At 38.7% G+C, this 27,289-nt stretch overlaps 1 protein-coding gene across 1 annotated transcript in view; it reads left to right on the forward strand.

The window, feature by feature from the left end:
• Positions 1-27,289, forward strand: part of THSD7B (thrombospondin type 1 domain containing 7B) — a 618,064-nt gene that overhangs the window by 200,798 nt on the left and 389,977 nt on the right. The window contains exon 9 of the mRNA XM_037030021.1: positions 6,193-6,308. Within this exon, the coding sequence (XP_036885916.1) occupies positions 6,193-6,308 (116 nt within the window). The remainder of the gene's footprint in view (positions 1-6,192; positions 6,309-27,289) is intronic.

Here is a 27,289-nt window from a genome sequence, read left to right on the forward strand (position 1 = left end):
AGGATGGGCTGGTGCCAACTAGGAAATTTAGAGATGTTCCTAGGAATTTTCAAGATGGGAAAATGAGACCCTATCTTTTTTCTCTACTGGTTTCCCTAAGTATATGGATTGAGAGTTGTCATAGCCATTGTTGGGCCTAGTGGCAAAAGCTGGAGGCAGAATAAAGCTAATGATCAGAAAGAAGTAGAAATTGAAACAGAACAAATCCTGGCAGCATCAAGCCCTTGGTTGCATCCCCCCTAATTATACCTCTGCCTTTCCTGGCAACCTAGGCAATACATTTGCTCTTCTGCCTAATTCAAGCCAATTTGTATTGCTGCCACGGGCAACACAGACACCTGATTAATTTCATCTTGGGGCACTGTGATGAGGGGCTCTGGGCCTGAGCCACACTGCCATGGAAACCACACTTAACTGTGTGTAAGGAAAGTCACAGAAGCTCAGTTAGGGGAAATGAAGTGCTAATGGCCAGATGCTGCTGGTATTGGAGCATCCGATGAGCAGCTGGCTCTGCAAATGTAAGTGGAGATAACTATGACTTGAAGTAAAGCACAGTCAGGAAGACCTCACCTGCCTTTCCTTCTAATAGTGGCTTCCAAAGGGCTAGGATTGGATGTTCTATATTGTGAGAACCCTAGACTTTAGCACAGTGTCTAGCAGAAATTTAGTGTTTCATAAACATTTTAGACTGTATGGATTAACTTGACCTATGTGTAGGAAAGTAACAGCATTTGCCAAGGGTTGGACATGAATTACAGAAAACAGAGTAGATATTTATTCTTTGCTTCAAAAATATATTTTATCTACCATAATAAATTTTGGCAAAGAGGGCTGCCATGAAGACTAATGAATAACAGATCATACACATGACCTTCTGCTCTTATTAACTCAAAAATGTTATTTCTGTTTAGCATCCAGTGCTACATTGCTTGTGATATTTTATGGAACATCAAATTATGCAGTTGTGTGGTTTAACTTGCCTGATATTCATAACACCATGTGGACTAATGGAGCCAATGGGAGTTATAACCAAACATGTACATTAATGTTTTCATATCAACTAATTTCTGGGGTTATGACAAAATTCTAAATGTCCTAAAAAAGTATTATGTAAAAGAACTTTTTATCTTGGAAAGGATTTCAGCCTTAATAATGTCATTTTTATGGTGTAAATGTTCAACTGCTTAAAACAGATGCATGAAATATTAGCTATAATATATAAATAAGAATAAATAGGTCCTAGATATAGGAGTACACCTTGTGTGATATGCAAGTATATTGTTTATAGTCATGAGAAAATTTAGCATACTTGAAGTCTGATCTTCTACCTTTGAAAAGAAATCCTTAGTTCTGAATCAGAACAAGAAAAATCCACTTGATGGGAATGCAGTTTGTTTATTTCTTAGCACAAAGGGGCATTGGAATTGAGATCTACACCTATCAAGTAAATTATCGTCACAATTTAAAGGCAAGTTGGACATAAAAAGTTAGATTATATGCTCAAATAGTTCTCTTTTTCCTCCTTCATCCTCATAATGACTTGAATGACAGTTTTTTATTAAAGTTTGAGCACATCAGCTTACTCCACTGTTACCTTAATAATATTTTATAACCCCAAAATCACAAGACCGAAAGTTTAGAGTTAAAAGCATAATTCACAAATGAATATGCATTTCTTTGAAAATTTACATAAGTGGGACTAAACTATTATAATTATGGTGAATAGCCTCCAGGTTTGCTCAGTTTTTCAACACAGGAAAGTGAATTGCACAGATGTTTTCCTTAACACACACACAGATATTACTAATCACTTTTTGCACTGTTAATGAGGCTGGAGACTTAACCTAATTTTAATTCTCACTGTACATCTCCAAACAATTCTACTAAACACAAGGAGCCTCCATTGACTTTAGTCAAGTTAATTAAAATTCTTGAGGTTAATGAGATTAATTGAGCTAAGAAAGTAATAACTATTGTCCAATGAAGCACATTGTGAGATAGGGAGATTACCAGCAGTAAAAAATATTCTTTCTCTGCCCTTTCAAAACCTGTGTATTTTTATTCTTTTTCATGTGAGAGCCATTGCAGTGGAAAAAGATCCACAGCCATTTGTCAAACCCTTGCTGTGGGGGTGGGACAATCAAAAAAGGAAAGGAGAAGAAAATATCCTAAAAAAGAGTGGCCTTCAGGTGGGATGAAAGAAACACGTCTCCATGGGATGGATGGGCTAACCTAATGTGTTTTATCTCGAAACTCATTGCACCAGGATGCACAGAACTCCTTATGAGTTCTTGCTTCTGGGCTGCTGTTTGTTTTTCATGCAATTGTGTAGGTGAGCATGTTCCCATTGTATGAGTAATAGAACTGATCATATCAGAAAATGAGAACTAGCTAGGGCACAACCAAAACAGATTGTGAGAGCTTGTTGGTATATTTTGGGGGCTTTGTTTGGTTTGTTTCACCATTCAGTACTTTTTTCCAGCTGCACTGTAGAAAAATAATAATAAAGATTAAAAACACACAATTCAAAGCCTTCCAAAGATCCTGATAAGGCATTTTCTGCCTTTAATGTATAAACAGCTGGCATTTTGTGAGATATAGAAATACGAAGCTCCAGTTAAACATTTACTGTTTCAAAAGCTGCCAGGTTTGCCCCCTTCGCTGAACGAGATGGAAAGTCGGTTCCTGGTAGGAGGACTGCTTGGGAAGATGGAGCACTGTGTCTGCATGCTGATTATGGAGACACACTGAGAAATGCCGGGTCTTTTTTAAGTTAAATTTATTGGAGTGACATCGATTAATAGGATCATATAGGTTTCAAGTGTATCTTTCTATGATACATGTTTTGTATATTGCATTGTGTGCCCACCATCCAAAGTCAAATCACCTTCTGTCACCAAATATTGGGCCCTTCCTTGACCTCTGCTAACCACGCCCCTGCCCCTACCCTCTGGTAACCACCACACTGTTGTGTGTGTCTACAAGTTTTGGTTTTATACTCCACATATGAATGAAGTATGGTTCTTAGCTTTCTTCTGACTGACTTATTTTGCTTAGCATAGTATTCTCAAGGTTCATCTATGTTGTCACAAATGGCAGTATTTCGTTTCTTATTGTCTGCATCTTGATTATGGAGAGAAACTGAAAAAAAATGACAGGTCTTTGTAGCACAATTTAATGCAATTCAGCACAGTGTTTTATAAGTGACTTCAGCCTATAGGGTGACCAAGAGACACTACCAAGTATTGTAGAATACTGTAGTGTAAGTGTAGTGTAAGTCCAGGAAAATAATGTGTTCAAATGAAATGCTTTCATCCTTTTATCAAGAACCCTGCCAATCTGGGATCAGACTGTTCCTTACATAAAAGTTGGAAGTATAAATTATGACAGAAGACCAGGGGCCATACTTTGTTTACTAACTAAAAAGTGAATCCATGTTTCCTTGCATTTTAAATCTTCAATTTTATTTTGGAAATAGTTGGATAAGTTTGTCTAATTTCCCTAGTGATTTATTTGTTTTCAGGCTCCAATAGCATAGAATACTATTCAACCATTCACTGTCTGGTATTTACAATGCACAAATATATGGCATTTCTAAGATATGGTATAAGATAGAATTCTACCATGAATGCGTTCAAGGTTAGAGTGTGTATTTTTCATGCACACCTGTGCACATTTTGCACACACACACAAAACCAGCAGCACAAAAGATGTTAAAAGTCTTTTTCTCAGTCAGTGAGTGACAATAAAACCTTACAGTTTTAGAAGCAGATGACACATAAGTTGCTAATGGTCAAAGAGAATATTTTTAAAGACTAAGGAACATTTATGGATATTGGAACTGTGCCAATCCTTGAAGTGGTAGACAACCTGTAAACAGAAGGGAAGAGAAAGTTGAATACATGAAGAAAATGCTGCCCTTTTTGGAAGAAGAAATAAACAAAAAAAGACGGTTTTACCTACAAGGGAATAGTTGGCTCCAAGAGACCAAAAATCAAGTTCCAGGGGGGCCCTCGGTGTGTGGCCTTTATAAAAGCACTGTAACCTGAGCTTGACCTTTGCCACTGAGGGGATGATGCCATTACGTGTGCACTTGGTGGAAGAACACAGAGAAAAGGGGGATCAGCCATATTGTGGAGAGTTGACCTTGGGCTCAGTGAATATTTACTGTGATGATACTGACAAAGTGTAAATAAAGTAGACAATGTCACTTCTCTAGAAAAACTAACACTCTCTCCTAACTGAGTGAAGAAAGGCCCTGCAGCGTTAGCCACCTTCTCCAGAAAGTCTAAAGCTAGTGCCACAAGTATTTCTAAGCTCTTATGTGAATGTATGAGGCAGTGAGTACTGGGTGAGTGTGGGCCTTCCCCCGCTACTGCATACACAGAAAGTTGGCTTGAGTTGTACGTTCATTTCCAGTAATAGCAGATCAATTTAATTTTAGTGGCTATCAGAGTATGAATAAAGAACTTGGGAATGATTTTAGTGTTTTTTGCTATTTTAACTTAAGTCTGGCATATATTTTCCTTAACAGCATTGCTTATTTAAATAACACTATACCCTCATAAAGACACTTTAAGAAGACAGTTTTTTCTTTTTATTTCTATGTTTATTGAATTGAACTATTTAATAGGTTTTTGTGTGTATTAAGTATGATTAATAATAATGTCACTACTAATTAATTGAGCAAATCTTTTTCTGTGAGTGTATATATATTTTCAGTTTTCATCAAAGTATGTTGTGTTCCACAGTAGAACAAAAATAATACATTTTTTGTTGTTTCTGATGAAAAAAAAAACTGATGATGGGAAGCAACCAGCCACCAACCATCTCCTACTCTGCTTGGTATTCCACATCCCAAATATAAGCACTTCTTCACAGTTGCTGTGGTTTGCTCCCCCCCATCTCCTTTGCTTTGACTGGGTAAGCCTTCACATGGTTCCCATATATTAACACTATACAAGGAGATATAAAGTGACAACAACAAGAAGCCTTAACCTACCCCTGTTCTCATGAACCCCCTCCTTGCCTCCTGCCCTGCCTTTGGCTCCTGCTTTATTAGTTTCTTATCTATCCATTGTGTCTTTATACAAATACAAACCAGCCTGATTATATATTGTTGTCTGTGTTACCTTTCTGAGGTTTAGGTTCTAATGCTATGTGATATATTTTTCACATGTCATTTATATACCCATCTCAATTGAAACTGTGCATTTATTGATTCCTTTTATGAACTCAATGAACCTAGCCCATTTACATTAATTCCTCCCCTGGATCCCCACAATGTTGACTTTGTTTCTTATTTTTTATGTGTAGGTTGGCTTTCTGACCCCCTGCCTTATTACATCAGGACATCCAAGCCTGCACTTTATTTTCTTTTAAGACCCCCAGTCCTTTGCCCACTGTGTCTTCACCTCATGGTGGCAAGAGTGATAAGTGCATTCTATTCCACAGCCCAATTCAGTATCCATGTGTTGTCCGTGTATTGTTTGCAAAGATTTAAAAGTAAGAGAATGTTTTAGTTTTCAGAACTGCATAAATCAATGGGGTCTAATATCAGTTAGATTCTTCTCCCTTCTTAGATGGCCTGTTTTTCTTCTTCTCCCCCAAATATTATCATCTCTTACTTTTTCTTAGTATTTGAAATGTGGACAATCTCTGTGCTTGCATGTTTTAAAGAGACACATGGCAATTATTTAACTATTATAAAATTATGTTAATAATCAAAGCTGTGTAATACAGTTAGGTGGTCTTCAGTGATTTTTCTTTCCCAATATATCCATATGTTGTGTCATATTTTCCTCACCCTTTTGAAGGATATTACTGATTTAATGTATTATCCTGCATAAAACACTTTTCAAAAAATATATGCTCATTCTGAAAAAAAAATGTTGTTTGAACTGATGCTGTTGAGGAGACACTTTCTCGACATTGTGTTTAGTTAGTTTCAGGGATTGTTCTTTTCCTGGTCTAGGGAAAAGTGTGGTGTCTGGGACTAGGGGTCTGAGGTCTACTTCTGCTCCGCCTCTGGCTCTGAGCCCTTGGGCAAGTATCTGCACCTTCCTGGGTCTGTCTTGCCTCCTCTAGTTAACGAGAAAAAAACAAGGCAATGTTTTGTGTTCTGAAATCCTACAGTTCTATGGTAAAGCACTTTCCTCAGCAGGCATTGATATGATCTCTTGATATTGACAGATGTCCAGATTCTACTAGGCCGGAAACAGCACGCCCTTGTCTCCTCCCATGCAAAAAAGACTGTATTGTGACCGCTTTCAGCGAGTGGACGCCCTGCCCAAGGCTGTGCCAATCAGGTAGGTGGATGCTGTTTTCTTAGTGTTTCATTTCCTAGCCACCTCATTGTTTTCCCAACTGCTACGTGAGTGAGAGACTGGAATGTGAGCCCCCTTCTTTTTCATTAGCAAGCTGTCCTGGGGACAAAGTGTGTAACATTTGTAAATGAAGTCTTGGATTTCCAGATCCATCAGAACTAGGCAGGGAAGATGTAATCAGGTGCTCTGTGCCATAATTCCACTGGCATGCACTGTGGGAGGACTCATCTTCCGTTAATCCTCTTGTAGCATTTTGAACCACCTACGTGTGGTTCCTTATCAACCATCATCACCATTGTGATTTCTTTATTGCTCCTGTATGCTTGGAGCGTGACCAGGTATTTTCACTGGAATATAAGGCTTGAAGAACAATGCTTATGTCACTGATAAATATAAACCTGTAGACAATAGTTTGAAACTGTTGAACAGATACTAAAATTGGCAGTACAAGACTTGGATTTCTTTACTTTTAATGGCTCTGCTTTATACACCTGGGTGTATTTACTGGGTTGTGATCCAGGAAATTTAATACCAAGTCCTAATAAACACACAGGAGCACTTTGGTTAAAGACCGTCTTTCTTAGAACAGGTATGTCCTCCCATGATTATGACAGTTCCTCGATAAGCTAGTCCACACGGAAACATAAATACTTCCTAGCCCCAAAGCTCCATTTAAGCCTAAGTCCAGGAGTTAATACTTTAGTTCCTCTTCCTTAGTCTCACACCTTAGTTTTAGTTCTATAGATCTTACTCCTGTCATAGTAAGAAAAGAGGCCCATTCAAGAAAAGGAAGGATGGGAAGAATATTAAGCTGAGTGCACAGAGCAGGAGGACACTGGGCCTCACCCACACATCCAAGGCTTTCCCTTGCTCATGAAGCCCTCCCAAGCAAGGCATGGCCCTCGCTATCGCTGCAGTGATCTCCCAGAGGAAGGGGGGAGGACGTGTTGCTCTGTGGCTTTGCAAAGACAGAATCTGTCAGAGACGCCCACATCACTAACATGTTTCTTTGCAAAATTCCAGGCTTATGAATGTGTGAGTGTGGGATCCTCCAAAAGTACTTTGATTGTCACATATTTTCATGGGAGTGACATGACAAAATGGCCAACATTGATATATTTTTCTGACTGCCGTTTCAGGTCACCTCTCAGTGATTGGCAAAACGTAATGACAGCTGTTGAATATTATCATTGTCAGTGTCTGAGTCTGCAGTGACCCGGCACCTGCACAAAGTGTTTATAATGTGCGACTTCATCTTCTTAATGATTCTTTGTCACAGCATTAATAAAGTTACATCCAATGAGCTTTGCTTATGGATAGAATCAGAAATAAATATAGTAAATGCAAAAAAGCGTTGAAAATACAGTGAAATATTTATCTGACATTTTAAGGGGTGGAAACAACAATCTCTTCTACAAATTCTCCAGGACTTATTTTTGTGAATGAAGTTTGGAAGGAAGTGAACTGATTGAATGGGGTTTCTTCAGAGTGGTCAAGGGAATGTCATTTCCAGACAGAGTGAGACCGAAAATCTATAGTCTATATTTTGAATCATTTGAAAGGTGGCATCTACAAAACTGACTTTTGGAATAATTTCAATAATAATGAACCTGAAAAACATTCCAACTCTTAAAGATAAATACTGGAAAAATTCACAAAGAAATAATCTGTGATGATGGAATTTTACTGAGGTTCAGCTACTTCTTTTAGTTTCTTCCCCAGGGAAGATAACCATAACTCATTTGTTAAGTGGTTATAAGAAGGAAAAGACTGCATTGCAAAGAACCCTGCTGGCAGCCAGATATTGGTGGTGGAGCTGCCCAGGTCCCCTGACACTCAGGAGGTATATTAGTTTGGCTGAGCCAGTGCACCCTTGCAGCCAGAGATTTCTTAAGCTACTGCTAGTGCATGTATTTACATTCAAGAAAATTCCCTGTGCTGCCCAAGAGTCTTCTCCTAGCACTGGCTAATGATGGAGAATGTGAGATAATTGCTCTTCCAGCAATTTGAAATTTTACTCCATTTCCCAGAAACCCACTTAGTTATTTAAATGTTGGAGTTGAAATGAAAATAGTTCCAAGCCTCTGTGGTCTCTTTTTGCCCCCAATTTTTCAAGTGTAGATACTACTTTTCAGTCTGGCCCCAAAGGGACCTGGTGCAGCAAAGACTTGGTTTTCAGATTTCTTCTAGCTTTCCACTTTAATTCCACCTATCCTCATGTTTAATTGTATCTTGGGACCAGTACAAGGATGGGCAAAAGTAGGTTTACAGTTGTGAGTACACAGAACAGAGTTTATTCTTGTATTATTATTTACTCTATTATATATTTTTCCATATGAACAACTGTAAACCTACTTTTGCCCACCTCTGTATATTATTAAGTAACCATGGGTTGTTTGGGGACTGGGGGGGCCTATGAGAAGGAGGAGATTATTGGAGAAAATGGTACCTCGAAACATATGGTTCTCAATTGATTGCCTCTAAATGCCACAGAAGCATTATTAAAATGCATATTTTCAATTCCATGGTCAGAAATTAAACTATCAGGTATTTCTTCAAAGTTTGAGTTATAGGAAGCTGCTGCTAAATGGTGATGTGTTCCCCACTTATAATAAAAAGGACCATAGATACATGAGCAAAAACTGCTTGAAATCTGGATATGTGGTGTGTTTCTTCAGCTTCTTGAATGCTTTATGTTCTTTGGAGCCCAAATGTTGAAAGTGTGCTGGCTAAGAGTATAGATGATGTAGCCAGATTGACAGAGTTGAATTCCAAACTTTGCTCTGTGATGGTCAGTACATTATACAGTCTTTCTCTGCCTTAGTTTCCTCATCTGTAAAGCACCTAAATATGAGGAAAGCAGTTAGAACAATGCCTTGCATGGAGTAGGCCCAGGGCAAGCATTTCTCTCGTTCTTCCAAGCCTTTCCACCTGCTGTGTGTGAGGACCTGCTGTAACAGCCTTTCCTCCGGAGCGCTGCGCTCATCTCCGAAACTGCATTAGACCGTGCCCATATCCACTTCACTAACTAGAGCATCCCGCGGAGTCCCACATGTTTCCTTCATGATGCTCCCTTACTTTTCTTTCCTTGTTAACATTGTCCTTGCTCACTGTAAGACTATGAATTCAGGGACAAATTCGTTAGTTTTGCTGCTGGATCTTCTAACCCTAGCATAATATGGGACATAGTTGTCACTCAGTAAATATTCTTTTGAATGGATAGATGTCCTGTGAAGAGAGAGGCAGGCGTGGTTTTGAATCTAGGCAGTGGGTTCTCTCTCCTTAATGAGTGTCCTTCAAAAGATCCTTTGAGAAATAGTGTTCCAAGGCAGTATTTACAAACTTAACTGATTACGCAAGTCCCCTGGGGGTCCTATTAAAATATAGGCTGAGTCAGTTGACCTGGACAGACCATGAAATTATATCTTTTGACAAGCTCCCAGGTGATACCTGCATGTAATTTAGTGTGTGTTGGGGTGGGGGTCATTAGAAAGTTTTGAGCAAGGCAATGAATAGTCTAAGTTGCAAAGTAAGAATCATGGACTAGGGACAGAACAGCAGGTGGGGACATGGGTGTGGTAAGGTATGAAGTGAAAAAAAGTGTTTTAACCTAAACTGAGAGATCTGAAGAGGGACAGGCCTGAGCAGGTGGCAACCTCAACTAATGAGGATGGACGAGCTTCCTTTCATTTTTAATAGCTGTGGTTTTAGGTTGGGTCATCAATGTTGAGAAGAGTTTATTCTCAGGGTCTCCAAATTTGCTGCATAATAGAATCACCTGGAGACCCCTTAAATAAACCAAGACATTATGATTTAATAGTTTATGTGAATTCCAAACCAAATCAATTCCAAAACGCTCGGAAAGCCAAGGTAATTTCAAGGGGTGGAATGCTCCAGGAGTGATTGGTATCTTAGCAATGGATGACTTGTATCAGGTTTTATTTTGTCTTTGCTGGATTCATGAGCTAAATCATTACAACTTAAAAGTATTCAAGCCACGAATACTCTCTTGCTAGAAGCTAGCCATACTTCCTGGCTTCTTACTCTTCCTCATCTGAAATTTTTTTGGAATGATTAATGGTAGTCTCATGTTCTTCTCAGCAAACCAGACATTTATCAAGTTGTGGTCCTGTTGTAGCCACTGTAGTTTTTAAGTCCCAGCAATAAATTAGGCACATAATCAAGAACCATTTACCATCCATTGTTTGGTACATTTTTAATTATTTTTTCTCATTCTTCCTTTATCCTATACAGCAAATAATTTCCTGAGGTGCCCAATGTTGTTTGCTTAATAATAGCAACAGTTTGTACATTTAGAGATTCTCAGCTCTGTGGGGCTTTTTTTCAATATGTAGATGTCAGATATTCACCTCAGCCACGTCAGTCAGAATCTTCGTGTTCAAGGGAATTTTGCAATATTAAATCTCTCAAGAGTTCTGGTCAAGATGGTGGCATAGGTAAGTAGGGTACTTGAATCCTTCCACGACCACATCAAAACTATAACTAAACTACAAAACAACTATTATTGAGAGCCCCTAAAGTCCAGCTGAACAGAACTCATATAGGTAAGCATATGCAGAAGCCACAAAGAGACCGATAGGAGGGGTGGAGATGTGGGGCAGCTGGTCCAACATCCATAGGTGGCAGATAACAGTCCTCCCATAGTATTTGTCTTCCTGTGAAAAATATGCCTTTTTCATAGTATGAAAAATGTGGACGGATACTTTCTGGACAGACCTCGTATTTGGCCAAGCCTAAACTCCATTATATAAGGTATAGGTGCCTTTGATTGTATAAGCTGCCCTGGGGGTGACACACCTCCTAAGCCTACAGATCCCTATATAGTGCTAGCAGTACTCAATAAACATTCCTGAAAATTTAGTAGGAGGAGTGACAAGCACTCGGACTTTTAGAGATTACACTTTTTAGTCATACTCCTGCCAAATGGAGGCATTCTGCTAATAAAATTCATAAAAGACCCTTTTCTTAATTCATGGGGAAAAAGAGATAGATAAAATTCTCTCATTTAAGTTTTTCCTCTCATGTCCCCCCCCCCCCACCTTTTGCTTGTCTCTACTAGATTTGATTTGGCAAAAAACAAAACAAAACAAAAACAAAACATTTTTTACAGCTTTCGACCACATCCAGATGTGGAGAAACACCACGGATAAGAACTGCTGCTCAGAGGTCAGGACTCTTGTCAGTGTTACCTACACTTCTTCTTCACAGTGAATGTTAGTGCAAGTAGTAGCTGATGGAGAAGCACACTCAGCCCACACACTTACTCCTATTCCCTACTTCCTCTTCCTTCTGGGCCAGAGATTGATGTACATTTACAGAGACTTGGAGTTCACAGTATCACCAGCTGGGGTTTTTTACCCTCTGTGATGACCCCAGGGTGTGGGTCTAATTGTTTATGACTAACAGGTGAGGAACCCCCACTCAGAAAGATGGAGTCATTGATCTAAATTCACCCACCATGTCAGAGGCAAAGCCAGGGCTGGGATCCAAATTTCTCTGACTCCGAAGCCTGCCTGTTTCATCCCACAAGTTACTTCTCATATTCATAAGCACAACTCATCTTGTTTGTTTATTACCGATTCAAAATCTGAAGCCTGGTACAGCAAGGGAATATAGTCAGTATATTGTAATAATTTTGTACAGTGGAAGATGGTTTCTAGGTTTATTGAAGTTTTCACTTTGCAGGGTATATGAATGTTGGGTTGCTATGTTGTGCTCCTGAAACTAATAAAATATTGCTTGTGAACTATAATTTAGAAATAAATAAATAAACTTTAAAAGCAGGTTTTGAAGACTGGTGCTCTCAGAGCTGTGACACAGGCGCTGCAGGTTACAGATAATGTTACATGTTGCTTTCAGGGGTGCACTCTCACTAACTGGCAGGGCAGTTTGATGACAAACAAACAGCTCTTCTATTAGTCCTGATCTGTAAATGAGGATCTTCAAGGGAAGCACTCCTGCTCACCTCCTCCAGTAGCGGCAAAGACCAGGTCAAGATACCTGGTTTCAATTGAACTTGCCATATTGCCTACCTGGTGAACCTGTATAGTCCTATAGATAACCAAGCTGGACAAGTTCTAACTCTTTTCAATAACAGGCTATAACTTCAACAGGGCTTGGCTTCATCTCACTGCCCCTTTCTACCAAATTAGTAATAGCTGTAACTTATTATGCATCTATTCATTATCCTATTTCTTATCTGAACCCTATACAAAAATAATTATTACAACCCCATGCTACATATGAGGATATAGAGGCTTTGATATAAGGCTCAAGATCGCAGAACTAATAAATGGCCAAACGTTATGGAATCCTAGAGTCTTGACTACTCACTCAGGAGTACACATTTGCTCTACTCCAGGAATTTTGTTGAGTCCTGTGGGTACATTGTAGAGTGGTGACTGAAACACACATCCCTTCATTATGGAGAATATAATCTAGAGGAGGAAGATAGGGCAATTGAATACATAATTACCCAAACGAATGTGCAGCTACAAAATGCGGCGTGTGCTTGAAGAAGCTCAAGATACTATGTGGGGAGGTAGTGAGAAAAATCAGAATGACCCTCTGTTTATGTCTTTCTCTTCACTCCTACTGTTTGCCCATTTTACTGGGTATAAAAGCTTTCCTCCTCCACAGAATTTGTCCTGATTCTCCTGCTGGAAATAACTGTTCCTCATTCTGGAGTCCCAGAACCCTGTATGAATAGCTTGCATTTTAGCTAATGGTAGATGTGTTTTGTTTCCTTTCAGAAGGGATGTTAAGTCCTTAGGGCCTGGGACCTTTTCCATTCTCATCCCCCAAAGTGCCTAGTAATAAACTTAATACAGACTAGAATTCAGTAATATATATCAAATAAATGGATGTCAGTTAAAACCTACACGCTCAAGTAAATGTAACAAATTGCTGAAAAAATGTTGATCTGCCTTTACAGGTAAATTTCTTTCATAAATGATCTGTGTGGCTTATCACAAGAACCCATGTAATGATGCTGGAAATAGAATATGTGGGCATTAGAATCAGATTTGTTCTGGTTTCCTGGCAAATGTGGTTAAAAGGGAAACGTGTTTTATCTTTTTTATTTATTTCTATACTCTATCCATTCATTTGTTTATTACTTTTAACGAAGTCATTTTATCATTATTTTAATGAACTCTTATGAGCATCTCATGGGAAGCAAAGGCTATTTGATCACTAATTTCTAAAAGGCATTTCTTACTAGAACTTCACATTTCAAGAGGACTCCAACTGAGGCAATCTATCTGTGGGAAATGGGAAAGGGGTTTCATTGTTGTTTATTTTATGAAATCCAAGCTTATAAATTTTTAATTAATTTATTTTAATTGTTGTTCAAGTACAGTTTTCTGCCTTTCCCCCTACACCCCAGCCCACACCCCTGCCGAGTGCTTCTCACCTGTCTCCCGTTTCCATCCCCTCCATTATTGTCCATGTGTCCTTTATACTAGTTCCTTTAAATCCCTCCCCTTTTCCCCCTGAAATTCCCTCCCCTTTCCCCTCTGGTCACTGTCAGCCTGTTCTCAGTTTCAAGTCTTTGTTTATTTTTTGCTTGTTTGTTTGTTTGTTTTGTTGATTAGGTTCCTGTTAAAGGTGAGATCATACGGTATTTGTTTTTCACTGCCTGACTTATTTTACTTAGCATAATGCTTTCCAGTTTCATCCATGCAAATTTTTAAATAAAAAAAAAGATTTGTTCCCTCAATAAAAAATGACTCATGACAATCCAGAAAGAAAAAAGCAACTCAGAAAAAACTGATGGTCTGATCATTTAAAAAGGCAATTGACACATCAGAAAATACCAATAGTCAATACAAAAGTGATAAAAGGTTTCTCTTTCATTGTGATCAGGGAAATGCAAATTATAACAAAAATAATGATTTTTCCCTTACTGCAATGGGAAACATTTAATTAAGTGAGTGTAAACTGGCAAAGCCCTAGTGTTGATTTGTTTGAGAACACCTGACAATAATTTTTAATTTATATGCTATTGCCGTTGTCCCAATGTTTCCCCCTTTGCCCCGCTCCACCCAGCCGCTACCCCCTTAGTCAGTCCCCACACTGTTGCATATATGTTCTTTGCCATTTCCTTCACCTTCTTTCATCTCTCCCTCCCCTCCTCCATGTTCCCCTCTGACACTTGCCACTCTGTTCCATGTTTCTATGCTACTAATTCTATTTTGCTCATTAGTTTATTTTGTTCATTAGATTCCCCATATAAGTGAGATTATGCAGTAATTGTCTTTCACTGACTAGTTTATTTTACTTAGCATAATAGTCTCCAGGTGCACCCATGCTGTTGCAAAGTAAGACTTCCATCTTTGTTTACTATTGTGTAGTATTCCATTGTATAAATGTGTCACAGCTTTTCTTTTTTATTATATTTTATTGATTATGCCATTACAGTTGTCCCATTCCCCCCTTCACCCTGCACACCCCTCCCCTACCATTCCCCCCCTTTTGTTCATGTCCATGTGTCACAATTTCTTTAGATTCTATATTTCCCGTAGTATTCCTGTCCTCCCCCTGTCTATTTTCTACCTACCGTCTATGCTACTTATTCTCTGTACCTTCTCCCCCCTTCTCCTCCCACTCCCCTGTTGCTAACCCTCCATGTGATCTCCATTTCTATGGTTCCATCCCTGATCTAGCTGTCCTCTTAGTTTGCTTTTGTTTTAGGTGTGGTTGTTAATAACTGTGAGTTTGCTGTCCTTTCACTGTTCATATTTTTATCTCCTTTTTCTTAGATAAGTACCTTTAACATTTCATATAATAAGGGTTTGGTGATGATGAACTCCTTGAATTTGACCTTATCTGAGAAGCACTTTATCTGCCCTTCTATTCTAAACGAAAGCTTTGCTGGATAGAGCAATCTTGGATGTAGGTCTTTGGATTTCATGACTTGGAATTCTTCTTTCCAACACCTTCTTGCCTGTAAGGTCTCTTTTGAGAAATCAGCTGACAGTCTGATGGGAACTCCTTTGTAGGTGTCCCCTTCTCTCTTGCTACTTCTGGAATTCTCTTCTTCATTTTAATCTTGGCTAATGTAATTATGATGTGCCTTGGTGTGTTCCTCCTTGGGTCCAATTTCTTTGGGACTCTCTGAGCTTCCTGAACTTCCTAGAAGTCTATTTCCTTTGCCAGACTGGGGAAGTTCTCCTTTATTATTTGTTCAAATATGTTTTCCACTTGTGGCTGTTCCTTTTCCCCTTCTGGTACCCCTATAATTTGGATGTTGGAACATTTAAAGATGTCCTGGAGGTTCCTAAGCCTCTCCTCGTTTTTTTGAATTCTTGTTTCTTCATTCTTTTCTGTTTGTTCATTTTTTTCTTCCTTCTGGTCCACTCCCTTGATCTGAGTCCCAGTTTCTTTTCCATCACAGCTTTTCTTATCCACTCATCTACTGATGGGCACGGAGGCTGTTTCCAGGTCTTGGCTATTACAAATAACATTGCTATTAACATAGAGGTACATATATTGTATCGAATTGGTGCTTTGGGATTCTTAGGATATATTCCCAGAAGTTGGATTGCTGGGTCAAAAGGCAGTTCCATTTTTTAATTTTTTGAGGAAACTCCATACTGTTTTCCATAGTGGCTGCACAGGTCTGCATTCCCATCAACAGTGTGCACTAGGGTATCCCTTTCTTCCACATCCTTGTCAGCACTTGTTGTTTGATTTAATGATGGTGGCCATTCTAGCAAGTATGAGGTGATACCTCATCCAAGGATGTAATGTTAAAAAATGCAAAATTATGGTCATGTGCAATCTTTCAGTGGCCTAGATTGAAAGGTTTTTGGAAGTGTGGCCCATAGCTTACAGCTCAGAGTTCCCTGGGATGTTTGCTAAAAGCCTAAGAGATTCTGATTTTGAAGTTATGACTGGTGCCTGAAAATCTACATTTTTAAATTGCTTTCGTAATTCTAAGACACATTAGAGTTTGAGAACCACTAGACTACAGAAACATTTGATTTAACCATGAACCAATGGATTCTTTAAAAAATGTGTAACTTGCATCTACTATATTGTTCTAATTGAATCTATTCAATTATATAAAAACAAAATTGTTGGGAAGTTGTAACAGAAGTTTTTTTTAAAAATTATTTATTTTTAGAGAGGGGAGAAAGAAGGAGAAAGAGAGAGAGTAACAAGAATGAGAGAGAGACTTATCAATCGGTTGGTTGTCTTTCACATGCACCACAACAAGGGACAAGGCCCACAACCCAGGCATGAGCCCTCACTGAGAACTGAACATGCAACCTTTCGCTTTGCAGGATGACATCCAATCCACTGAGCCACACCAATCAGGGTCAGGGCAGAAGACAAATTCTTATAGATGTCCAAAAATAACAACAAAAAGTTCACTTGGGTGGCATGGGCACTAGAAATGCAAACGCGAACTGAGAGTCCTCTTTTCCACTCTGAGAGCCAGTGTGACCCCCTCTGCCCCTGCCTCTGCTCGTCAGTGCACACATGCTGTCCTCTGCCTTCTAAGGGGCTGGCTCTGAATCTCTGCACGCTCAGACCTAGCAGATAGAGAACTTGAGAATCACTGACCCAGTCTCTGCTCTACAGAACTGTTTAAGTCAAGCACCCAACACTGACAGAAACTTCCTTTTGGGCCGTTTATTCAACTTACCAAGAAAGAAGGGAGTCTGATGGCCCAGCATGTGCGAGGTCTCTCAATCACTCAGCAGCCTTTAGAATAGGTCCCTTAACATCAAGATCCACAGAGAAGGGAAAGGGGACATTGTGTAGAAAGGCAGCATGAACTGAGTATGGGAGCATTCCCCTCAGACAGAGTGGTTGTTCACCACTGAGACTGACCTCTCTAAAACATCTAAGCTCAGCTGTTTTGAGAAGAATTCAAATATGACAAATTTCCTCCCTTATGCTTCCACTGATCTCCCTAAAGGCTGACTGATAGGCAGGCAAGGGCTGAAGCCTGCCTCCTTATTTCCAATGCAAAAGCCACTTGAGACCTTCAGTTTAAGAAAAGAGCTGTTGTAGATAAGGTAGAAATATAGAAAAAGAAATGCAGCTCCAGGGAATACAAATTTAGGAGAAAAACCTCTTCATGTAGAAAAAAAAACTTGGAGGAAAGAGAAAGGACTCAGCTTGAGCATGATCTGGACTAGATGTTTTACTTTAAACTAACAAAATATGTCATTTCTGTGTACTTGAAATCTTATTAAAATGCCTAGGCTATCATTCCTTGGAATACTCTATCATAAGCAGTATTGTCTTGTAAAATAAACTAACATATCAAGCAAAATCAAATAAGTAAAAAAGTAAACAAAATAAACAAATGTTGATTTAATGCATGAAGTTCTGTCCTTTACATCTGAAATCCACTGTTATGTCTTCTTAGTTTGCATCTAATAATTCCTTTAAAGCACTATTAATCTTCTCTATTCAAAAACCAAGTTACATTACTATAAATAAATCCTATGGCTCACATGGATATTTATAATGATTTATTGTTAGCCTTGGTGGCAAAAACCTGTGTTTCTTTGGATGTGAACATTCTTTCTTTTCAAAATGTTCTTACTTCTGGCTGGTTTCTTTCTCATACTTTTAGAATTCTCTGCATACAATACAGTGCAACTCAATATAATCCTTATTTGCTTTTAGAGGTAAATGAGTTGCCTTTCAGAAACCAAGGCTCTTATTCTAATTAGAAGTTTATTTTCAGGCTTTCAGTGTACTTCCTATGAAGAACTAGAATAAATTAGTTTCGATTTAGCAGGGTGTTACTTTATTAAACACCTTTCTAGTATTAAAAAGAATACATTATTTTTCACTTCCCTGACTTTGGTTGTGTTTTAATATGATTCTAAATTAGATGTGATTTTAGGAGGTTTTTTGACTTGCTGGATTAGCTAGTATGATGGTACATTTATAAACTGTTTGATTTGTGTTATTATAACAAAGCCTAGAGTGCCTAGAGTTAGAGTTAAATGTTGGGATCTTAATATGTCAAATTTGAACTTCATGTTTTTAAGAAAACAGATAACATGTAACAAATAAAGAAGCTAGCAAATTCATGTTTAAAATGAAGTAGATTCCACAGGTTTAGGCAAGCAACTTTTGAGTACTTCCTCATAGAAAATTTATCACTGGTGTTCTGCTAATCTCTTACTTATTTATTCATTTGACTTTATTGTTGACATTATTGCAGATGTTCCCTATTTTCCTCCCCTTTGCCCCTTTCCACCCAGGCCCCTGCCTGCCTTCACCACTGATTTCTGGAAGTTCCTTCAAAATTAAGTCACTACATGGAAATGGTTCAGACACAACATCTATGGAATAGCATGTTTTCAATGATATGGAATGAAATATTCCAAAATCGGTATGCTAGGAATGATAGATTCTCTGCCATTTGAGATCTTTCCAAGTTAGTTATATTTAATTTGTCCTTATGCGTAAAATGTTCTGTCTTTAAGAGTTCTTATGAATGATAACCAAAGTAGGGGTAGACTGCAATGAAAAGTTCTGTGGGAAATATGCTCATTTCTTACTTGGGCCAGCAATATTCTCTCCCATTTCTGAATGACACAACACTTTTGAACTGATCTTTGGTTAAATTCGGTATGCCACTTAAATATATTCTGTTTTGAACAAACAATTTGTTCATGTGTGGTAGAAGAGCTAGGTCTATAGAATCTAACATATCCGTGATGGACTCCTGGTGTTTACATTTAGTTAACCTCTCCGAGCCTGTCTTTTTCCTCTTCAGTATGGCTGTGACATAGCGATCCTGAGGCAACTTACTCCCTAGGGTGTACTTATCCTCCATGTAGGAGCCAACTCAGCAATAGTGGCTCAATATGTGTTAAGTCCTTCCTCGTCTTCTGTTTCATAAGTTGTAAGATACAAGAGTACTCAAGATCATGCCATAAAAGTTTTATTTTAATAAAGAAAACAAGGAACTTTAAGTTAAGTGACAAACAAGCTCACACATCATCTTGGATGTTGATGAAATCCCATACACCTATTCCCCAACCCAGATTCAGAAACAATTGAAAGTTAGTCCTAGCAGAGAGAGCTCAAAGTGCCAGATGATTCTCAACCCCAGAATTAGACATGTTTAACCACCTGGTCACAGATCATGATGTATACCTAAAAACTTGAATTAGTATGCCTGTGAAAAGATCAGACTATGTGTATTCCCTGAGGGGATGTACCCCAAAGAAAGAAAAGGAAAAGGAAAGAGGGGCCATATATGTTCACTTTCTTTTCCCAAAGCCATGAATGCCACTCATTCTTTCCAAAGGAAAAATAAGTGAGGGAAGGTGTGAGTCCCAGGACAATGAGGGCTGTGCAAGTGGATCACCCTGAATGTGAAGGAGAAATCAAGAGGGATTCACCCTCACAGTCTGTTACTTTGCAACTTTGTGAGCTCACATCCTGCCTTCCACTGCTTCCTCTATCTTCCTCTAGCTATGGCCTCCTTTTAGACCATCGTGCTCAGCCTTGCACTTGCTGCTTCTTCCCCTTAAAATGCTCTTCTCACAGCCTTTGGCCTGGCGCCTTTTTATCAACACTTTATTTTCAGTTCAAATGGCATGCCTCAGTCTTTCTCTGACAACCTCATTAGGAATCCCTCTACTTCCTGCTCTCTTCCTCACTCACTACCCTGTGCTTTTTCCTCATAGTGGGTATCATTCTCTAAATAAGCTCTGTGTGCTGTGCATTGCTTAAACACACTGAATAGTGGCTGCCACAAAATAAGTGCATAAATATTTACTGAATGAATCGTAATAGATGAATGCATCAGTAACTCAATAAATCCTTTTTATAGGACTTATTACACACTAAGTGTTGTGTAAACTTCTAATAACATTAAGGTGAACAAGATAAGGTTGCTTAAATCATAGGGCTTTTTAACAGGGAAATCAAGTATATAAACATATTTTTGTAGAGAATGAGCACAGGGTATTGTGCAGCTAAACAGTAAGGGAGTCTTGCCCTAGCTAAGTGGTCAAAGGAGGTAAGATTTGGTTTATCAGGAGTTTCCAGTTAAACATGGGGTGGGAGTATCCTACAGGTAGTATAGACGTGTGAGTGGAGAGGGGTGGCAGTGTGAGAGTACATTTTAATTAAATGAATTATAGACAGGAAGCTTGAGACATTTGGGATGCATAATGCATTATGAGGGATTGATAAGAAGTAGAGATAGAGATATATACAGGAGCCAGATTATTTATGCTATTCTAAGAAGTTTGAACATGGTCTGGAATTCTTATAGACAATTTAAATTTTAAGTGTGGCTGTGATAAAATCAGATTTGTATTTAAAAAACAGTACAGAAAAGAATGAGATTAGGCAGCATTAGAAATCAGTGGAAAAATTATGAGGCCATTCAATTATCTGGGCAAGAAGTGAAGAAAATTTTTTAATAAAAAATCTGCATCATAGATAAGCATATAAATTACTATAACTCAACATTGCTTAGTAATGTGTTTACATGACCTGATGTGTAGGTGTGCATTGGGCTCTTCACCCATCCTGTGGAGTTCATGTAACTCAATGATTATGCAAACCCTCTCTCCTGATAAAAGAATTTAAGTGCTAAGAGAGAAACAAAATGAGTAAACAGCTGTCAGAACTCCAGGGCAGAGAAAACCCTCCTATCTCACCTTTGTGCATGTGCACTTCCAAGAAGAAAAGAAATCTCAAAGACCAAAAGGATCTCACTCATTCCCCACATAACTATCTTTTCTCACTGGGGCTAGCGGCATAACTTGCAGGATTCAGCACAAAATAAAAATGTAAAGTGACTTGCTCAAAAATTATGAAGAATTTCAAGACTGCAGCAGAACATTAAGCCAAGAACCTCATTGTGCCTGGGGCCCTGTGAGTCAGCACAGACCATATGCCCAAGGCCATGGTCCTGGTCCTTACCGGCCTTCTCTAGGGCCCAGAATCCTCATTAATTAGATTTTTTTATTCCTGGGAACATTTGCCATGTGCACTAATACACTGATCCTGATTTTGGCATCGTGATTCTTATACTGGGCTGAGAACATCCAAGGATCAGAGGATTCTCAGCAAGGTGAGGTACAGTGACAAGCAGCTGGGTGGGAGCACATGCTCTGGACTCAAGATTGCTTGGTTTCAAGGCCTCTCTGTCACCGCTGGCACCTTGGGAAAGGTAGGAAACTTCCCTGTTCCATTCTCTGACCTGTGAAATGGGAGTGACAAGAATAGGGGTGTAATGAGGATTAAATGAGTTGATTCATGTAAAACACCTGGCAAATGAATGACACGTGTCGAGTGCTTGGGTAGATTTATTTTTAAATTTTAATTTCTGTTTTGATGATTACATTCTGAGGAGTAAACTCTCCTTGGTTCCATGTAGTATAAATATTACCATTCATGGTGAGGTTTATCATTTGAGGTTTATCATATTTAAGCAAAAATACTTAATTTTAATGTAGTTAAATTTGTCAATTATTTACATATTTTTTTATTTTCTGTGTTTTACATATTTTTTCTATTCTAAAAAATAATGATATTGCGCCCTGGCTGGTGTAGCTCAGTGGATTGAGCATGGGCCTGCGAACCAGACGATCGCGGTTCGATTCCCAGTCAGGGCACATGCCTGGGTTGTAGTCCAGTTCCCTGCAGGCCAACTCCCAGCAGGGGACGCACAAAAGGCAACCATACATTGATGTTTCTCTCCCTCTCTCCTTCCCCTCTAAAGATAAATAAATAAATAAAATCTTAAAAAAATGGTTTAAAAAAATTAAAAAAAATGTTAAAAAAATAATGATATTGCATTATCTTTCTCTTCAGAAAGGTTTATGATATTAATACTTTTGTGTGATAGTTGATAGGAATCCAATTTTTTGCTATGGAGAGATGCTGACCTCCTTTTCCATCTTCCCTCTGCACCCCAGTGTGACCAGTGACCCAGCCACTCCTGTCTTCCTTGCTCTCTCTGGAATTTGACTCTGGGACTTTGCACACATTATTTCCTCTGTCTAGACTTCTCTTTCCCCAGATATTATGCAGATGACCCACCAATCTTCTTATGTTTCTACTCAAATATTCTGTTCTCATTTAGGCTTTTTTTTCCACTTAAGATGTCCTTTTTATTCTATTTCTCATACTCAGTATAAAACACCTTTCTTTCATTTTTCTGCATGATTATAGCTTATTTATTATTTTATTATTTTAATTATAGTTGTCCCAGTTTTTCCCCTTACTCCCCCACCCAGAACCTGCCCTGCATCAGCCAACCCCACCCTTTTGTCTATTATCTTGGGTCCTTCATACATGTCCCTTGTCATGGAGGCTTTGGAAGTTTAAAGTGACAACTCTCACGTCCTCCAGCACATACACACACATGCTCACTCACTCTGCAACGTTTCAGCCTGCATTTTTGGCACAGAATTTAATTATCAAAGGAAAAACTAAACATTTAAAACTCATTCATTCATTTATTTATTTATATTTGTTGATTTGAGGGGCAGGGAGAGAGAGATTGATTTGTTGTTCTACTTATTTATGCATTTATTGGTTGCCTCTTGTATGTGCCCTGACAGGAGATTGAACCCACAACCTTAGTATATCGGGAAGGAGCTTTTAGCAAACTGAGCTACCTGGCCAGGGTTAAACTTATTTTTTTTTTATTGTCTTTATCCTTTCACTAAAATGTAAAGTCCACAGGGACAGGAATAATGTTTTTTTTCTTTTGTTGTACTATCTTCTCAATTTCTAGAACAAGATCTCTCCCTCAGAGGGTTTCATTATTCTCTTTAGAGAACACCTTATAAACAGCTAGGTCTTGTGTTTCATCTTCCGAGTAGAGTAGTGGGAATTGTAGCTCCATACATATACTGACTGAAGCAGCGGTGTGGGAAACCTCTAGGTGATTTTTCTGTTCTTTCTAACATGAAAGCCCAGCCAGGGAGCACTCCCACTCTCTGTCGGGAGGGATTTGTTTTATAGTTCACAGGCTGTGTGTGTGTGGCTGGTGTCTCTGACCAAGACTTGCTCTATTCTCTAGTTGCAGGCTTCGTCTCTTCTTTCCTAATTTACCAGATTTGTTAAAAGCCAGGCCTCACTACACAATACAGCAATTTTCCCAAGGGCTGGGGCTCCAAAATTTTCCCTTAATTTTCTAGGTTTTTTTGCCATGCACTTAAAAAATATGTTGAAAGCCTTTAAAAGCGAATTACAAAGGAAACAAAAACAAACAGGAGAGGAGCCTCTAGGACACAGCAACCAACTGTAACCCCATTAACAGTCAGGATCCACATTGTAACCCAATGGCAGTGGATACTTATTAGTATTTTAGGACAATTGTTATTAATGTTTTGAGGTTTGATAGTGTTCCTATGGCCATTTTTTAAATGAGCCTCTATGTTTTATAAATCTATTATGAAATATGTATATTTACAGGTAAAATGATATGATAGCTAAGTGTGCTTTGAAATAATCTGTGTGAGTGAACAGGGGTATAGGGGAAACAAGCTTGCCATGAAACTGTTGATGACGATGGTCGGATACATTGATTTCATTTTATATGTTTGAAAATTTCTAAAATTAAACATTTCAAATTATATTAAAAACAGATTTCTCCAGCATTCTAGTTTCTCTGTGCCAATAGAGTTTCCTGTCTCACTGGCATAAACTAATGTCTCCAAATTTTCATTCAAGAAAAATGGGAATTATTGAAGGCTATACATGTAATCATGACTTTCACTCATGTATCTTTTTCATTTATTCAAAAATCAGTTATCATTGCCTGCTAGGGTTTGTCTAAACGAAATCCTATGGCTGCTTACTGTTTGGAGGTAGAGAGAGTCAAGAAGAGAACAGGATGCAACCCAGATCTTTGTGGAAGCAGGGAAGCATGAAAAGAGGGCTACTTGTCAGAAGGTAGGGTAGGAAAGACTTGTGGAAAGACTTGGCCCTCTGTTCAGGCTCTAAGGTTATCTAAATGAAAAGAGAGAGAAAATACACTTGACCAACCCTCTCCACTAACCTGTCTACCAACTAACAATTTTACATGCTTATCAGATGCCTAAACTTGAACTAACTACTTTATATTGCTACTATATTCTAAATATTTTTTCAAAGCCTCAGATGAGGCATTCTAATTATTTCCTTTTGAGGCACAGGAGACAAGTAATTTTTCAAAGTTCACAGAGCTGGTATTCCAGTATCACTGATTCTAAAAACTCATGTTATTTTATCAACACTAAGTCATAAAAAAATTTCAAAAGCCAGTGACTTTATGTTGGTGCTGCAAAATTGTGAAGACAGCAAGACAAGCAATAACATGTGCTTCATGGATAAAAGGAATAATAAAGAGTTTTTGTCTACATTGTGATAAAATTTATAGTTAAAAGTAAAAAGCTTTATTGTAATTGGTTTGCCTACACAACGTTACTTTCCTTTAATTTGTCTTACCACTGTCCCCCAAACAAAAACTTTAGCATCGTCTGTTACCAATGTCTGAATGGTTCCTTGTACCTTACGTTTAGGTAGGCTAGTTTTTACATGTAGACACATCCTGGAAGGGGCATTGTAAAAAGTTGCAGAAATCAGGATGTATGTGGTTCAGCCATAGTGAGTGGTGGAACAATTAGAACATGGCAGCTTCCATAGAGCTAATGGCCAAGTGACATCATGTACGAACAGAGGATCTGAGGACATGAAGTTGCTAACTGTGCTTTTCTGACTTGTACCCTCTTTGTTCTATGACATGTAAGCTTGACCTGGAAGCCCTCCAGTCCTCTAGCTGTCAGCTTACTGCTAGACATGAATAGCATCTTTTAATGCTCATGAGAATATAAAGCATTAATGTGTTACACAACATGAATTATTTAAAAGAATTCTGTCTGGAAAAAAGTCCAGCCATTGTTAATGTAATAAGAACAGTTTGCACATCAATGTAACTTGGCAGTAAAAGAGAGTGAACTGGAATGCACATGTGTGAACAATGACGACTTCAACGTACTAGTCAGTGAGGGTGGTAGGTGCTGTTGAGTGAGCATGTGTACTGTGTGGCTGTCACATTCAAAATGACTGAGTAAGTGGAACAATGAATCTGCATCAAATTTTGTGTTAAGCTTGAACACTGCTCCATGGAAAGTATTTGGATGATTCAGAAGGCTATGGCTATGGGCAACTGGTGATTGGCAGCTTCATCAGGACAATGCACCCACTCACACATCGCATCTCCTGCAGAGTTTTTTTTCCCCCGCAAAACATCAAATCACCCAGGTGACTCAGCCCCTCTATAGCCCATATTTGATGCCCTGTGACTTCTTATTTTTCCCACAACTAAATCACTTTTGAAAGGGAAGAGATATCAGACTTCCGATGTGATTAAAGAAAATACAGTGGGGCAGCTGATGGGGATTGAAAGAACCATATGAGGTCCCAAGGCGCCTACTTTGAAGGGGACTGAGGCATCATTGTGCTATACATAGTGTTTCTCATATCTTATATCTTCTTTAATAAATGTCTCTATTTTTCGCATTACATGTCTGCATATCTTCTGGACAGACCTTGTATAGTTCAATATCCATGCCTAATAATGATGGTAACATCTTGAGCTTGTATCCTAGATGGCATCTGTGCCCTCAAAAATCTGTTTATATACAATGCAATATGGTGTTATACTGTTTTCAGTATCAGTGATGATGGAGTGCAACCCATTAGGGAGCCCTGTAGCAGGCAGCCACTAGACATTTCATCTGCTAAAATGAAAAGAGGTCAGGATGGGGGGAAAATAAATGCCTGTTATTTTACACACATTGGCAAGAAGAAAAAAACAAGTGCTGCTTGTTTTTATAAATCATGTTGTTAACCCTCCACGTTTATAGTACACATTTTCAATTATACCCATTATGATGTATTTAGCGACAGGGCAGTTTGCATTTTTTAAATATGTTGAGAACACTAATGATTTAGCTAGTGCTCATTTGTTTTCTGTTGTTTGGTTAACCATGCTGCATTGTCTTTGTCCCATTTTGCATATTGGATGAATAAGAAATTCTGGCTTTAAAAAAGCTAAATCAGTGGTCCTCTGCCCTGGAGATTTTTAAAACATATGAATGCTTGGGTTTCACCCACCAGAGATTCTGATTTCAATGGTTTAGGTTGGGGGGCTGGGAATTAAATGTCTGTAAAAGCCTCGTGATTTTCATGTGCAGCCAGGGTTAAGATCCTCATGGGTCCAGTAGATCTGAATGAAGATGACTTCAGTTGTGATATTTGGAGAGAGAAAGGGCCAGACTCAAAGGCTATCACTGATGTGGTTAGCTCTCCAAACTGGAGGTGTTTCAAGAGCAGCAGTGATTATGGTGAGGACAGGAAGTAGAGGGTATTGGAGATAGTCCTAGAAATTAGAACTCTTGCATAGGCTTCAGGCAGTGCGTGGTGCCTGCCACGGAGAGAACATGTTCATTGGCCTGGACTGCCATCCTAGATAGTGCGTGCAGATGTAAACATGAATTTTGCCTTCTGAAATCTATGTGAAGGGCTTACACATAAAAAATTTTAAGTTAAATGGTTAGTTGTGTATGTATTACCCTTGGAAAAGGCTTTAAATCCCATTTAATTAGGCTTTCTTAACAGCTGTCCTGTGAGTTGGTTTCACAGAATTACCCACAGAGGACAAGCAAGAAAATTGAAGCTCTGAAAGGTTAAGTGCATTGCCCAAGGTCATAAAGCAATTCTGTAATGAGCTAGGATTAGAAATCAGAGCCCTGGAGGTCTTGTCTGCTGCCAGAGCCATTGAATTTGGCCTCTGTTGCAAAGTGAGTGATGATTATGAAAATTTAAGAATATAGAATACATTTCTTCAGGCAACATTTCAAAATGAAGGAAGTATATGGAAGTCCTGGAGCCTATTTTCAGCATTCCTGGAAAGTTTAGCAGAAAAACTCTTCAGTTGTGTTTAA

Source organism: Sturnira hondurensis, unplaced genomic scaffold (assembly GCF_014824575.4).
Source record: "Sturnira hondurensis isolate 20B ecotype Veracruz unplaced genomic scaffold, ASM1482457v3 Scaffold0000256, whole genome shotgun sequence".
Lineage (NCBI taxonomy): Eukaryota > Metazoa > Chordata > Mammalia > Chiroptera > Phyllostomidae > Sturnira > Sturnira hondurensis.